We start from the raw sequence: 17545 nt of genomic DNA on the forward strand, positions 1-17545 counted from the left end.
TTGAAAGCTTGGTAAACAGATTATTTCCAACAAAACTGTATTATATATGCTTCAAATTCTGTTAGCACAAAACTGTCCCAACAGGGGGGAAAAAAAAAAAGGAATCAAGTGTAAAATTTTTCCAATTACTTTCAAAACTTCTAAAAGACCCTATTTTCCCTGGTCACCACATTAACTATGAAAATGGACAATGACATTTTCCCTCTAAAATTACTGACAATATAATCCCCATTTCTAGAAAAAGCCTTTGTTCAACTAATGAATAAGCCCTCATTGTGATGCTAAATCATAGGATGCACTGTAGTTCCTCTGAAAAGGCCAAACAGCATATTCTTTAACAAAGAATGAATCATTGGTGTAGAATATTCAGCCTATTTAAAACAAAGATAGGCTTTAAATCTATTGCCTTTCTTCCAGTTCTTTTGCATGCCAACTGCTTGCTTTTGTTTTGCTGTAGGAGGAGCAAATATAAATAATACATATATTGTGATACTACCTCAAGCAGGAAATAGTTCTGGTTAACTCTCAATCATCCACTCCAGGAAGAAGAAAATATTTACCATTCAGATTTCTGTCCAACAGAACTGGTGCATGAAACACCCACTTTTCACTACATACTAACTAGTGTAGACCTTGCAACCCCTTGCATCCTCACTATTCCCAGTAAGGCTTCCCCTACATTCTGTGTGACTGGCAGATTAGAAATGTGATTGCAAAGTCCAAGGCCTTGGTTATGAGATGACACTCTCACAGTCAAAATTTGGTGTAATCAGGGATCCCTGGGTGGTTCAGCAGTTTAGCGCCGCCTTCAGCCCAGGGCATGATCCCAGGGTCCGGGGATCAGGTCCCGCATCGGGCTCCCTGCATGGAGCCTGCTTCTCCCTCTGCCTCTCTTTCTCTGTCTCTGTCTCTCTCATAAATAAATAAAATCTTTAAAAAAAAAATTTGGTGTAATCTCTCCAATAACATGCTAAGAATCACCAAATCCAATGAAATAATCTAACTTTTATTATCTTAATTGAATTTAAAACAGATTGACTTCACAGACAATGAACAAAAAGTGGTTTTGTTAATATCTGGAGGGTAGGTGGGTAGGTCCTTGCCCACAAAAATACCTTTTATTCCTAAAGTTGCCAAAAATCAACAAGGATTCACTTCATTGAAGAACAGTGAAAGGAAGAAGTAAGCTATTTCTTTTTTTTTTTTTTTTTTTTAGGACAGAAGATGAGTTTGGAGGAATCAAAGAATGGCTAGGGCAGACCCCAAATCTCCTTCTCTCTTCTAATTCCAGGGAATAGGAGTCCCTTTCTCCCAAACACCTGTACCCAATCCCTGACTGTCCCTGAGAAGGAGAGGAAGCTGAAGGTGGTCCCTTTTTCCACATGCACTAACACTGATCTCCCAGGAAACAGAGATGGGAAGCTGGGCCAGGCATGTCCTTCTCCATTTCTGGTTTCTAAGGATTAGTGGTGGGGGCCAGGTAGGATCATGGGCATCAGGTCAACAGGAGCAATGCTGCTCCATTATTCTGATCAATTATAAATAGAATCACTAGATTCTAAGATACATTAGGAGAAGAATCTCTGTGTCTGCAGTATCTAAAAGCGTCTTATACAAATTAGGCACTCAAATAAGGTTAACAAATTAATCAACTACACTCAAATTTTTAAAATAATTAATCAATCATTAAAACCTGTAAAACTTACAAATCAAACCTGTAATGAAAACTTGTAAAACCTGTAAAATTTAAAAATAAAACTTGTAATGAAAACTTGTAATATACTGATTTAACATGACCATCATTTCCATTCATTAAATCTGAGACTATACCCCTATAAACAGAAAACAGGTGAGTCAGGGCCAAAGAAGATGACAGTTTCCTTTCCTTTCTGAGTTCCTGAGCTGTGGCAGCTAAAAACAAATATTACTACAGCCAGAGTAATAGCTACCTTTCTTTTGTCTTCAGAGATTCTTATCTCTAACAGCCAAAAGTCTATCCTATGTTCAAGATTCAAGTCAAATGCCACCTCCCCCAAGAAGTCTTCCTAAGTATCTATCCTTAAGGCTCCTTGAGGTTGCACTATCCTCAGTGCCTTGGTGACACTTTCGTTAAGCATTTATCACATTCCGACTAGATTACTGATTAAAAATTCCCCTGAAGGATTTAAAGTCTTAATCCTTCCTGTACATTCACAAATCAATAAACACTTCTGAATTTAATTTTTCAGTCAGCAGCTGGTTTCCATTCCACTTCAAAGGTCATCCATTAACCAAAGACCTCTAAACTGACTCCAATAATCTCCTTTTAGCCTTCATTCCACCTGCAATAACTAGGAACTGTCTGCAACTTAAAACTGTTTCTACATGAAAGTGTGTTTTAAATCTCTAAGCACTTTACAGATCACTATAACATAGACCCTGTTCAAAATTAAGGCATGTATGCACATAAATTTCCTAATTGTACGTCAATGTTATTCTTATTTGCACTAATTTATTTACAAAACAAATAATGAGAGGAAAAAACTATCAGTTACCAAATATCAGGGACACAAAAATTAACAGACACAGAGTATGGACCCTCAAAGAGCTTACTGTCTAGTTGGTGTGTTAGACATATAAACAAGTATCCATTTAAATATTAACTATCTAAGTGTTAAGTGTTGCTGAAATCATCCACAGTTAATGAACAGTTAAATACTGGTTGAACTTAATGTATTCATCCAGTCAACAGCTATTTTCCTTCCTCAACTCTTACCAGAGGTCAATCATATGGACAACTGACCTGTAAACTGCTGGATTCAAAACACAGTGAGGACTCACCAATACATAAACAGCAGTCAAGAGAGGGCCAGAAAACGCTTCTAGGAGATTATCTTTGAACTGCATTTTGAAGTATGAGTATTGGTTTGAGGGAGACAGAATCTATACACAACTCACCTAAGATGAATGTTCCTTCTGCTCTCTTGCTTCCACAGGCTCATCTTAAATTTCCAAAATATCCCCTCTCTAGAGCTCAGGTATTAGACCAAAACATTAAAAGTCCTTAGTATTTGTTTCATCCTCTTGTCTTTTTACAAAATTTTACATATGATAATATGTAAAATGATCTTTAAACAATCAATAGTTGATGAGTTTATCAAAAGCTTTAGAGTTCTTTTTTTTTTAATAACTAAAAACAGAAACGACCCAAATGGTCATCAACAGACAAATGCAAAAACATGTTCTCCACACAATGAAATACTACTCAACAAAAAAGAATGCACTATTAATATATACAATATGGATGAATCTCAAAAAAAACTCTGCTAAATTAAAGAAACCAAATATTTTTAAGAGTACATAATATAGAAGTGCATTTGCAGAGAATTCTACAAAATGTAAACTAGCCTGCAGTTTAGTGCCTGAGGAAAGACGGGTTGAGAAGAAGAGAAGGATTACACTGAGTAGAAGGAAGCTTTTTGTGAGCAATGGATATATACACTATCTTGAGTATGGTGATTGTTTTACAGATGTATACAAATGCCAAAAAAAAAAAAAAAAAAAAGCCAAAAAATGATCAGATAGTATACTTTACATATGAGCAGTTTTGAAAATAATATATACCACAGCAATGTTTAATAGCAAAAAAGGGGAAGCAACCTAAATGTCCACTCAGTTGATGGGTTGGTAAATAATATATTCACCAATGAAACAATAAAATATTATGCAACTGTTTAAAAGAAAAATGTTAATGGTGGTGGATACACTTCTACTTCATTCACATGCAAAAACATTTTATATAGACATTTGATAATCAAAATCAAAAATATTTCCAGCTCTAGGGATCTCTGGGTGGTGCAGCGGTTTAGCGCCTGCCTTTGGCCCAGGGTGTGATCCTGGAGACCCGGGATCGAATCCCACGTCGGGCTCCCTGCATGGAACCTGCTTCTCCTTCTGCCTGTGTCTCTGCCTCTCTCTCTCTCTATCATGAATAAATAAATAAAATCTTTAAAAAAAAAAATATTTCCAGCTCTAGAGGAAAAGTAGTTAGATATCATTCAAGTTTAGAAGAGATAAGAGATATTAAAAATCTGGTCTAGGGGCTCCTGGGTGGCTCAGTGGTTGAGCATTTGCCTTCGGCTCAGGGAGTGATCCTGGGGGTCCTGGGATCAGTCCCACATCAGGCTCCCTGCAGGAGCCTGCCTCTCCCTCTCTGTGTCTCTCATGAATAAATAAATAAAATCTTTTTTTAAAAAGAATCTGGTCTAACACCCTCATTTTATACATAGAAAATGAAACCTACTTACTAGCATTACAAAAGTAAGACCTTCCCATAAGGTCACAAAGCTATTCTAGTGCATCATCCTGATTTCCCTTCTAACTCCTTTCTCATACATATGGCATGCCTCACTTCTTTGACACCTCTTGTGTTTTTCCCTACCATGTCTGCCACTAACTTGTTATGAGCTTGAGCAAATGAATTAAGCCCTGAAACCCTTTAAACTAGTTGATCTATAAGGTCACCTTTAAATCCATGATTCTAAGACTCCCTAAGCTGCCAAAACCAGTTATATCCACATCAATGAATTCCTAGTTTAATGTCTGAATATAAATATGTAAGATAGCAAGATTGCTTATGCAGATTATCTATCTAATCTCCAAATTTACAAACCATGAAGAAAAGACTAAATGGTATTCTTACCTTGCCATAACTGTTCACACTTCTATCTCCTAGGAAAAAGTGCTTTTTACTACCTAAGTACAGAATTGAACTAGTGTGAATTTTAAGCTGATAAAAACATGTGATTATCACCATCACATGTGAGTATCAAAATGCCTAGAGAAGTTATTGAACATTTCACTGGAAACTGTTTCTGTGTTCTGATCCTGCCTCAGAAGCCATATTCCCCTAATGAACAGCAATATCATTTTCCATGGTGGCTTCATACATCTATGCTTACAGTTGCATAAATGGTATTAAATGAAGGGTAGCCAAGTTCTCATCAGAACCCCTACCCAAGTTGGTATACCTCACCCATCATTTGCTTCTGCTGAGAATAACACATACAGGATACTAAATTCACTCAGGCATATACACAATGATCTAAACAATCACACACGTAATTTAGTTGTGAAAATAAATTATTGGCACTTAAGCAAATTACATGAAAATAATAATATACAGGGATGCCTGAGTGGCCCAGGGGTTGAGCATCTGCCTTCGGCTCAGGGCGTGATCCTGGAGTCCCAGGATCGAGTCCCACATCGGGCTACCCAGAGGAAGCCTGCTTCTCCCTCTGCCTAGGTCTCTGCTTCTTTCTCTCTCTGTGTCTCTCATGAATAAATAAACAAAATATTAAAAAAAAAGAAAGAAAATAATAACATACATTAAAGGAACAGCCTTTCCCTTTTAATTAGTTGTAAAGTAGAACATCCACTGAGGAAAGAATTTGGCTCAAAATAACAAGAGATGCAAATGTATCATTCAGAGAGGTTTACAGACTTCAGAAAAGCCCCAGAACCCCTTGGAGTAATGTTAGAATTTAAGCTTTTTCCATGAGTAAAGCAGAAGAGCACATGGTTAAGAACACAAGATCCATAATCTAGTGACATAAGTTTTCTAAGTCTTAAGTTTCCTTACCTATAAAGCTGGGGAGAGGGGGATATGTGTGCCTATTACACTTTTAGTGTTATTATGAAGTTTATCTTTTTTAATATTTTTTAAAATATTTTATTTATTTATTCATGAGAGACACCGAGAGAGAGAAAGAGACAGAGAGACAGAGACATAGGCAGAGGGAGAAGCAGGCTCCATGCAGGGAGCCCGATGTGGGACTCGATCCCGGGACTCCAGGATCACGCCCTGGGCCAAAGGCAGGCACTAAACCGCTGAGCCACCCAGGGATCCCTATTATGCAGTTTAAATGAAATAATGCAAGCAAAAAACCTTATATAATGCCAGGGACACATTAAACAGTAATAACTGTTCTACTACTACTACTAGTATTATAACCTTAGGTATTCTACCCAGAGAGGTTAAAGAGCCAACTAAAAGTGAGTTAGGGGAAAACAAACTACCATTGTCTGGTTTGGTATGCAAGCTAAGAAAGGTTTTTACATTTTTAAGTGGTTGAAAATATTATAAACAAAATCACTCTAAACATCACTATTTCTAAGCTCTAATACTACTATTGGTATATAATAATAATGTGAAAAGATCTCCTTAGCAGGAACATCCGTTTTTTTTCTTTTAATGAACATACATATTATTAGTATGTTATTAGAAGTAAAAATAGCTGAACTCAATGGTAAAGTTAAATGCCAAAAGGAACAGTAAACTCAGTCACATCCAATGTAATTGATCTTTCAAGCTAACTCATCATCTTTGGGGAAAAAGAAAGATTGACATAAAGGAAGGTATTTGGAAGATGCAAAGTGGAAAAATGCAATTATAGGACAGGAAGAAATAAAAGTGCGAAAAAAGAGCAGAATATGCTTAACCTACTTACAAGTAGACAGGAGAAGGAAGGAAATGAGAGAGAAGATGTAATAATAGAAATCATAAAAGGCAGAACAAACAGTTTAGAGTGCTTATGGGAAGTGTAAATCAGTAAAGGATCAAGTTTGATAATACAAATAAAAACAGGAATTCAAAATCTGTCCATTACTCTCTTCCTCTCTCCCTCCTTTCCCAAAAGGCCTTGTTTGATTTTGAGAAAATCTTGTAAAGAAAATGTTTCAAGATTTCACTAAGTATCTATAAAGAATCTGCTCCAGGGGATTCTGGGTGGCTCAGCAGTTTGGCGCCTGCCTTTGCAAGGCGCGATCATGGAGTTCCAAGATCAAGTCCTGCATCGGGCTCCCACCGTGGAGCCTGCTTCTCCCTCTGTCTGTCTGTTTCTCTCTATGTCTATCATGAATAAATAAATAAATCTTAAAAAAAAAAAAAAAGAATCTGCTCCAGAGATTAAATAACATTTGGAATTGGGCAGCCCAGGTGACTCAGCGGTTTAGTGCCGCCTTCAGCCCAGGGCCTGATCCTGGAGTCCGAGGATCAAGTGCCGCGTCAGGCTCCCTGCATGGAGCCTGCTTCTCCTCTGCCTGTATCTCTGCCTCTCTCTCTCATTAATAAATAAAGAAAATCTTTAAAAAATAAAAAAAAAAACATATAAATAACATTTGGAATGTTAAAGGAGCAAAAGAAACAGAAACCACAGCTGGAGAACTTATATACCCTCATAGGAAAGGAAAACCTGCAAGAAGATTAAATCACTAACAAAATTACAAAGTAACATACAAATCAAGTAAATAGTAATTCTGTTGGCACAAAGAAAGGAAGGCAAAGGAATTCATATTCCAGCTTGTGAAGGACTGTAGCACAGATCTTGAGAAGAGTCTGAAATACCAGTAGGGGAAACTGGAAAAGGAATCAAACAGGGATGAGTAAAAATATGGGCAGTAGCATTAAAAATAATAATAATAATAACAGTAATATAGGCAAGTAGCACTAATGAATTTATGAATTAACAAGTAGCTAAATATTATAAATGCATACTATCTAGAATAATTATTCTATTTTCTATTGCAATCCAGCATCAGAGATAACAAGCAGTTGGAAAGAATGAAGAAGTATGGAAACTGTCAGAGCTGATGGAGCAAAAAGCCAAGATGGTTAGGCTTTTCAGTAGATTATTAGGAGTGAGAATGAAATTACTGACATAAATTTCTGGTTGTAGAATGGAAAATGAAGCCAGAAGAAAGTTGCCCAGTTAGGAAAACAGGCAAAAAAATGAGAGACTAGCCTAACTACAGTCAAAAATAAAACTCATTAAAAACATGAGTATTAAAAAAAAATGAGTATTTAATAAAACATGAGTATTTAAGCATTATAAATTAGAAGAATGTATTTCTATGGTATTTCACTGAAGCATTCTTGTGATTAGAGGACCAGAAATATATGGACAATGGTAAAATTAAACAGTGAAATCTAAGTACATTTTCTACTCTTAAAACACAGAAAGAGGGATCCCTGGGTGGCGCAGCGGTTTGGCGCCTGCCTTTGGCCCAGGGCGCGATCCTGGAGACCCAGGATCAAATCCCACGTCGGGCTCCCAGTGCATGGAGCCTGCTTCTCCCTCTGCCTCTCTCTCTCTCTCTCTGTGTGTGACTATCATAAATAAATAAAAATTTAAAAAAAAAAAAAACACAGAAAGAAAACTCTCCCAACAAATCACCATCACATAAAAACCATGGTAAAGGACAAAATCCATCATGATAAACCTGGAGTCTTATCAAGCTGAAATCAAATCATTATTTCAAGATTCCATAAAGAAAGATTCAAAGGATTTAGAAATTACAAAAATATCTAAAATATTCCTTAAATACTACACAAATATCCCCCCCTGAAATTTTTTTTTTAAGATTTATTTAAACCACTGCACCACCAGGGCTGCCCTCCCCCCTGAAATTTACATTAGAAGATAATGAGGAGGAGGAGGAGCCTGGGTGGCACATTTGGTTAAGTGTCTGCTTTTGGCTCAGGTCATGACCCCAGAGTGCTAGGATGGAGCCCTAAGTTGGGTTCCCTGCTGCTCAGCAAGGAATCTGTTTCTCCCTTTCCTTCTGTCCCTCCCCTTGCTTGTGCTCTCTTTCTCACTCTCTCTCTCAAATAAGTAAAATCTTAAATAAAAAAAAAAAAAGAAGAAGAAAATAATGATGCTTCAGAAGGCCATACACACAAAGACACTATGGCATTAAATGACTGGCTGATATCAGAATACAGAATTTCCAATTCAGTCAGAGTTGGTTGACTCATAGTTCAAATAGAATTGGTTTTATCGGGCAGCTGGGGTGGCTCAGCGGTTTAGCCTGCCTTTAGCCCAGGGCCTGATCCTGGACACCCAGGATCGAGTCCCACGTCAGGCTCCCTGCATGGAGCCTGCTTCTCCTTCTGCCTGTGTCTCTGCCTCTCTCCCTCCCTCTCTCTCTCTCTGTCTCTAATAAATAAATAAAATCTTTCAAATGAACGAACGAAAGAGAAGGAAGGAAGGAAGGAAGGGAGGGAGGGAGGAAGAAATTGTTTTATCTTATCAACAAAGTAGGACTGGCATGGATTGACAAGGAAATTACCTCCTTATATAGGTCTATTATTCGTTAAACTAAGATTTTGGCTGTGAAAATGTTTTCTAGCCTGATTAATAGCTTAGGACTGAAAATAGCTCAGGTTTTCTATGTCTCTATATACTTTTAACTATATATATGCCTTTTTGCAAAAGGCTACTTGATAAAATTTAAGTACTTACTGATATCATCTTCGTGATAAATGACGGAATGAAAGGGCAGAGTTCGGTCTTTAATATATCTCTCTGCTGGCTCAACATAAAACGTGCCGCCACGAGTCTGGATGAATCCTTCAAATCTTCCATCAATAACAGACCCATGGCTAAAACTTCCTTCTTCACCTTTTAATGAAAGCAAGAAACTCTTGAAAAATTAATTTTCACATAAGTGTTAAATTCATTCTTCTTCAAAAAGCCATTCTTACATATTTTAAGAACTTGAACACAAATTTATTGAGGAAATTACTTTTCACATAAAATATATCAAGCTGAATTTGAGATGTGATTAGCAACTAGTACTTGGTTAAAATCTATACGATTATTAGATAACAACAGTGACAAACAGAACATCTGTCTCACTGACAAACCTATTCCCAGCATCTAAGCATAGTATCTGGCAAGCATTCAAGTCATTCAATAAATAATTGTTAAATTAACTTAAATTCAGAAAGAAGCAAGCAGATCCACTGATAAAATATGCACTACAAAAATAAAGATATTAAAGTATCTTTTGAGGAGCGCCTGGGTGGTTTTTGAGGGATGCCTGGGTAGCTCAGTTGGTTAAGTGTCTGACTCTTGATCTCAGCTTAGGTCTTGATCTCAGGGTTGTGAGTTCAAGCCCCACATTGGGCTCCACGCTGGGCGTGGAGCCTACTTAAAAAAAAAAAAAAAAAAAGGAAAGAAAGACAATAAAGCATCTTTTGAGTTTTTGCTCCAATTACTATTAATAAAAAAGTTCTTTTCCTACCTGATACAATCTGCATGAGACTTTTGGCCTCCTATTTTCACAAATACATTTTAAAATAATAAAGTATTTTGAACAAAAGCATACCAACAATCCTTTTTAAGATACTGGATTTGTAATACTGTCCCATCAATTATACTTCTCTTGTGAAAGAAAATACAGGATAAAAAGAGTATTTTGAGATAGTCACAAAGAAAAGCTGAGCACCAACCATCAAAAGATATTAAGAAGGGGAAAATAGAATGGTGTGTTAAAAGTTAAATTTATCTGTTAAAATTTTCTCATTAAAATAAGTATCAGGCTTTCCACAGTTTCTAAATTGTAGATTAACGTTAATTAATCGACTGTGAATTAACTAAGAACTGAAGCTAAGAACCCAAAACACTGGTATTTTAAATAACATGATTTCTATCTGCAAACTCATTTAGTCCTGTACTTTTTTTGACCATCACCTAGCAAAGAAAGGCAGACACTACAAAGTTATCAGCCCAGAAAGATAAATGATCAAAGGAATAACAGAAAACTATGGTTTGAGATTGAAAGTCTAGACTGACGGAAAAACACTTTCCTTTGTTTACAGAATTACAAGAGTACAAGAAACTTTTAATTTATTAACTAAGTTTCATCTACAAGTAAGAAATTCTCAGTATAGAAATGTCTCATTTATTTGACATTATAAAAATTAGAAACAGTTTTTAAACAATTTTTCATAATGTTATGATTTTGAGTGGAAATTTCTCTAAATATGTGGAAATGAAATTTAACTTTCAGCTAACTTTGTCTTAATAACTGAGAATTCTCTTGAATATTTATTAATGTACAGTTATAATGATATTTTGACCCTAATACCTCCTAAAGATTTTGACTGTTCTTCCCACACTACTCAATTGTCAAATGTAACTTTATCTTGGGTTAAGTGTGCTCCCCATCCCCCCAGTACCTTCTTAATCAGTCGTAGTAAGAGAATTTGTTAGAATTGTGTACACAGCAAATAGATTCAGGTAGGATAGCCCTGGAAGGATTTTCCTACGAATGACTTTGTCATATTATTTTTGGCTGTTTAGTTGACCTTTATAGTCTCCCTTTCGGTTTCTTCTCTTTTCTTATAAAACACAGCTAATTTTTTGCTCGAAAGATCAGAAAATGAAAGAAGTAATTTAAAAACTTTTAAAGAATCTAACACTTTGTAGGTATTGAGAGAATCAACACTTCATACTTTTCAGAAGTATGGCATTGTATAATTCAATATTAAATATACATATAAAGATAGGTCTAAGAGTTCATTCATTCTTCAAAGATCATTACCCTTCATGACATATTTAAATCTCAGGACTTATCCCACCCTTCTGAAATATATGCTTATACCTCAAAATATGTGTGTTTCTTTGTGTAGAAAAACTAAAGAAAAGAATTCTAAGATTCAACTTACCATAAATATGTCCAGTGTAAATATGAGAGGTATCATAATCAAGTACTTTATTTGATGTTTCTACTTTAAATTCATCACTGAAAAGAGATGTATCCCTCTTCATTCGTAGATTGAAATGTCTGAAAAACAGGGTGAAAAGGGGAAAAAATGAAATTAAAAGGACCCAAATTTTAAACAACTTTTTTTTTTATTAAGAAGACTGCAAAATATTCACTGTTTCACACCATTGTCTACTTGGAAACATACTGTCCAAGATTTTTCTTTTAAAAATTTTGCTCTAAAATTCAACCTAATAGCTGTGATACAAATCTAAATTATATAAAATTAAACAGTAACTAAGATATATTATAAATTAAATGCCGAGAGGCTGATTCCTACATGGTAAAACAAGTTAATTTCAATAGCAACTAAGTTGCTTGTACATAAAAACAAGCTTCTTGAACCAATTACTGTAATTCACCACTACCTGCCTTTCCTCTTTACCTCTTTAGTAATTCTGCAGCTTTACCATTTTCCCCTACTTTTCACAACTCAAACAATACATTAAAAAGTGCCACTGATATTAATGACTCTTCTTGGAAAGCAAACATGCTTGCTCTTTTACATACACATACACACACAAACCTTCAACTCCTATATTTTTTCCCTAGGGCTTCTAATTCTTCTAATTATCATTAAACCTTCCTTAATTTAATTTGAGAAGCCAAAGACCATGACATTAGCCCAAATCATACTCATTCTCAACTGTCTTCTATAAAGGAAAGAGAAAGACCAAAATATTGAGGTAAAATTAAATATAGAATCTAGGATTTAAATCAAACTACAAATCAAATCTTGTGACTAAAATCTACTAGCCCAGGATTCCTATCTGTTAAATAAAGATAATACATTCTATCCCTTAAAACTCTTTTAAGGATGACAGCTTATAATCCATGTAAACTCAATAACACAACACCTGGCACACAGGAGTTGCAAATAAATGGTAACTAATTAGCTATCATTACTAAACTCTTAAAAGTATATCATCTCTTTTATAATTGTCATAAAAGTCTGCAAATAGCACAATTTCTCAATGAATCTGAACCAAAGTGTTCAGTTAGCAACTCTCAAATGTTAGTAGCATGTGGAATAACTTGAATTCTCACACACTGCTGGAAGAAGTACAAAATGGAGCAATCACTTTGGAAAACGGACAGTTTTACTAATATTAAACATATGAAAACCCTACGACCCACAATTCTACCCCAAGAGAAATGAAAATATAAAAAGTTAAGTCCACAAAAATAAATTGAATACAAATGTCCATAGCAGTTTTATTCATAATATAAAAAACTGGAAATAACCTAAATGTCTATCAACAAGTAAAAAAAAATAAAAAGATTGTGGCTTATTCATACAATGGAAAACTACTCAGCAATAAAAAAAAAGTCAAATTACTAAAAATATGCACTTCTGTGAAGACTCAAAAGAATATATATGTAATTCTAGAATAGGCAAAAACCTATCTACAGTGACAGAAAGCAGACGGGTGGTTGCCTGGGGTGAAGAGAGACTAAGAGCAAAGAGGGATGAAGGAACTTTTGGCTATGATGGACATGTTCTATTATCTTGATTTGAATGGCAGTTACACAAATACATACATGTGTCAAAACTTAACTCACACTACAAACTTGAAATGAGTATAGTTGACCTTTGTTTTTTGTTTCTTTTTTGTGTTTTTTAAGATTTTATTTATTTATTTGAGAGAGAGAGAGAATGCGCAAGCATAAGCAGGGGGAATGGCAGAGGGCAAGGGAGAGGCAGACTCTGCTGAGCATCCCAAGACTCTGAGGTCATGACCTGAGCTGAAGGAAGAAGCTTCACCAAGTGAACCACCAAGGTGGCCCTACAGTTGACCTTTGAAAAACATGGAGTTGAAATGCATGAGTCCACTCACCCTTGGATTTTTTTCCCCATAAATATAGTACAGTACTGTTTTCTTAACATTTTTTCTCTAGCTTACTTTGAGAATAAAATAAATAATATATAAGACATACAAAGTATGTGTTCATCAACTGTTGTATAGATTGATAAGCCTTCCAGTCAACAGCAACTATCAGTAATTGAGTTTTGGGGGAGTCAAAAGTTGTACATGAATTTTTGACTGCATTGAAGGGTTGGTGCCACTAACTCCCACATTGTTCAAGGGCCAACTGTATATTTTATTTTATGTAAATTATACTTTGCTCACTTCAGCAGCATATATACTAAAAACAATATATAAATTATACTTTTAAAAATTGATTTTAAAGAAAAACAAAAAAAAAAAGAAAAACTCATTTTTTAGTATGTAAGGGTCAACAAGGTATACTCATTAACTTTAGAAAGTTATATGCCTTTTTCAACTTTTTCTATTTTTTATTTTCCTTAATTTCGTATCAATCTTGGCACTCTTTTATTTTGAAGCTATACTCATTTCCCACTTGCCTAAAACACTCACCAAAACTCCTAAAGCTTCCCAGGTCCTGTGACAAGGACTCTAAGGTAGGAAAGGCATCCTCTAAGCCTTAAGGTTTCCATCTCCTACCCCAAGTAATCAAAAAGTCAAACACATCTTCTAAATGGGAACTCTACAAAGTTAAAAATAGGCTACCCCGAAGAAACAGGAATCCTGCCTGAATTCTTACTGCACATCTGTCTGTTATAAAATTTCTTTTGCTAACTGATAGGAAATTCTTAATCATTTATGCAGGTATAAAAAAATACACTATTTTTTCAAAGATCACAATATTTTGAAAAATCATTAACTTATCATTATATGCTTCTAACTCACTGTACAAAGAGCATCTGAAAAAAGCATCTTTGGGATGCCTGAGTGGCTCAGTGGTTAAGTGCCTGCCTTTAGCTTGGGGCATGATCCTGGGGTCCTGAGATGGAGTCCCACCTCAGGCTCCCTGTATGGAGCCTGCTTCTCCTCTGCCTATGTCTCTGCTTCTCTACCTCTCCTGAATAAATAAATAAAATCTTTTAAAAAAGTATCTTTGTTAAACTGAAACACTAAATATCCAAGAGTTCAATATATTTATCATTCAAGATTTTTAATTCGGCAATATTATAAGAGCAAGAGTATAAGTATAAGCAAGAGTATATTCTATATGCAAAAAAGGGCAGGGAATAAACTTCCAAAAGACATTTTAGCTCAGTATAACAACAATCTATGTCCCCAAAATAGTTTTATGTCACTTAAAATGTTTAAGCACATAGGAACCCTAGGAGGGAAGTTATAACAGAGAGAATTTAAGAACACTTGAAGTAGGTCTCTTCCAACCCTGATACTGACAGCCTAAGAAAATCACCTCACGTGTACAAAATGTTATTCTCCGCATTGATTTAAATTGGACTAACCCATAGATAAAATCAGTTCTTAATTATCCATGCACAATCAAGTAGCAGTATAGATAATAAAATTTTAAAATAAAAAAAATCAAATTTCAATCATACCCCCCAAATGTACTGCTTTTATTAATATCAATATTAATTTGCATCTAAAACATGTAAGAACAGAAGAGGGAATGGAGCAATAGCCTGAAAGGCAGGTAAATGGTAGAAAGAAGCCAGACTGAATTAAAGTCTGTCACAATCTATGAAATAGATCAACTGATAGATGAATAATCAGACATGGATATAATTTATTCCATTAACTAAGTCACTAAATTCCAATTTCTTAATTTTAATTCTACTATCTGTTTAATACATATCTTTATGCTATTTTAATATTTCTATGAATTATAACTTCTTTGCAACATTCCTGTTGGATAACATATTATAAAATAATAATAATTAGCTAACCACATTCAATCTTCCCAGTTTCTCAACAAGCCCTGAATAAAAAACAATCTGGTTTTTTAATTGTTTAAACTTTTGGTTCAAAGGTCAGAAAAAATATAGTGAACACTGCCTTATAAAAATCATTGTATTCTGGAAAAAGTTTGATGGTTCATCAAAAGTTAAACGGAGAATTACCATATGACCCAGCAATTCTACATCTAGGTTTATATACCCAAAGGAATTACAGTCAGGGACTCAAACAGATTCTCGTACACCAACGTTTATAGCAGCATTATTCACAATAGAAAAAGATGGAAACATCCCAAATGTCCACCAATAGGTGGATTTTAAAAATGTATGTATGAGTGGGATACATATAGAATGGATTATTCAGCTTTAAAAATGAATGAAACTCTGATACGTGCTACAACATGGATGAACCCTGAAAACACTTTGCTAAGTCAGACACAAAAGGCATACTATGGCATGACACCACTCATATGAGGTACCTAGAAATAGGTAAATTTATGGAAATTGAAGGTAGAATAGAGATTATCAGGAACTGGTAGGAGGGCAGAAATGGGGAATTATTGTTTAATGGGTAAAGAATTTCTGTTTGAAAAGATGAAAAAGCTCAAAAAAAGGACAGTGGCAGTAGCTGCACAACACTATGAATGTACTCGATGCCACTGAATTGTTCACTTAAAAATGGTTTAAATAGTAAGTTACAGGTTATTTTACCAAAATATAGATAGATAAGTAAATTTCAAAAATCACTGTATTCGAAAGACCTGGAGTATAAAATAAAATTGTGTGGCCAAAGATATCCCTTAGTGATAAAAGCCCCAAGAGAACCAATTGAGATAGTGATTTGTGATGATAATAATGGGATTATAACACCCTTCCTAAATGTATATAGGTTTATGATTTTCACAGCACTTTTACATATGTCATACATCTTATCCTCACAGTAACTGCAAAGGAGTTATGAGGAATATTTTTATCAAAGGGTATGACTCAGGGTCACAAGACCAGAATTAGGACTAGAACTTCAGTATTTGGTTGCTGCATGTTGCTCTTCCTACCACACCACAAATGCATCTCAAACATGTGAATTAAAAAGTCAAGCTAATACAGAGTGCAGTATTAGTCTTAATGTAGTATCAGTCTCTGCAAATAAGCCATCTTTTAAAATCTCAAATGCAAATGAGATGATAAAGAGATAAAAATAGGGCAGCCCCAGTGGCGCAGTGGTTTAGTGCCGCCTGCAGCCCAGGGTGTGATCCTGGAGACCCGGGATTGAGTCCCACATCAGGTTCCCTGCATGGAGCCTGCTTCTCCCTCTGCCTGTGTCTCTGTTCACTTAAGTATTACTCACAATAGCCAAGATATAGAAACAACCTAAGTGTCCACTGATAGATGAATGGATACAGATGATGTGGTGTATCTATGCACTGGAATACTACTTGGCTATAAAAAAGGAAGAGATCTTGTTATCTTCAGCAGCATGGATGGAACTTGATGGTATTGTGTTAAGTGAAATAAGTCAAACAGAGAAAGACAACACATGATTTCACTTATATGTGGAATCTAAAAAACACAACAAAACAAACAAAACAAAAGCAAACTCATAGATACAGAGAACAGACTGGTGGTTACCAGAGGAAAAGGGGTTGGGAAGTGGGCAAAATGGATTAAAGGGATCAACTGTATGGTGATGGGCAATAACTAGACTGAGGGTAGTGATTACTTCTAGTACATACAAATACAAATCATAATGTTGTACACCTAAAACTTATATAATGTAATATACCAATTTTACCTCAAAATCAATAAATAACAAATTAAAAATAGGGGAGGAGAGTGGAAAATAAGGTAGAAGAGTAGAATTTCATACAGAGAAGAAGGGACTCCAAAACAAAATTAATGAAGACTTGTCTGGGCAGCAAGCAGGCTATTCTTCAGGTGGCAAACACACTAAACCATCTCTATGATTATATCCCTTCAAACTACAATATTCCCTATTCCATTTCTGGGGGGAAGTGAGGAAGGAAATTTGCCCCTCTGCATTCAATCTATTTCCAAACTCTCTCTAAAAGATTTCTTTATTTATTTTAGAGGGAGAGTGTGTACAAGTAGGAGGGGCAGAGGGAGAGGCAGAGAGAATCTCAAGTGGACTCTGCAATGAGCCTAAACTGGACAGAGGACTCGATCTCACAACCCTGAGATCACCACCTGGACTAAAAC

At 35.4% G+C, this 17545-nt stretch overlaps 1 protein-coding gene across 1 annotated transcript in view; it reads right to left on the reverse strand.

Moving 5' to 3' along the window:
• Positions 1-17545, reverse strand: part of ADAM10 (ADAM metallopeptidase domain 10) — a 126904-nt gene that overhangs the window by 62869 nt on the left and 46490 nt on the right. The window contains exons 3-4 of the mRNA XM_025472659.3: positions 11492-11610; positions 9282-9440 (exon numbers count right to left, since the gene is read on the reverse strand). Coding sequence (XP_025328444.1) covers positions 9282-9440; positions 11492-11610 — 278 coding nt within the window. The remainder of the gene's footprint in view (positions 1-9281; positions 9441-11491; positions 11611-17545) is intronic.

This window comes from Canis lupus, chromosome 30 (assembly GCF_003254725.2).
Source record: "Canis lupus dingo isolate Sandy chromosome 30, ASM325472v2, whole genome shotgun sequence".
NCBI lineage: Eukaryota > Metazoa > Chordata > Mammalia > Carnivora > Canidae > Canis > Canis lupus.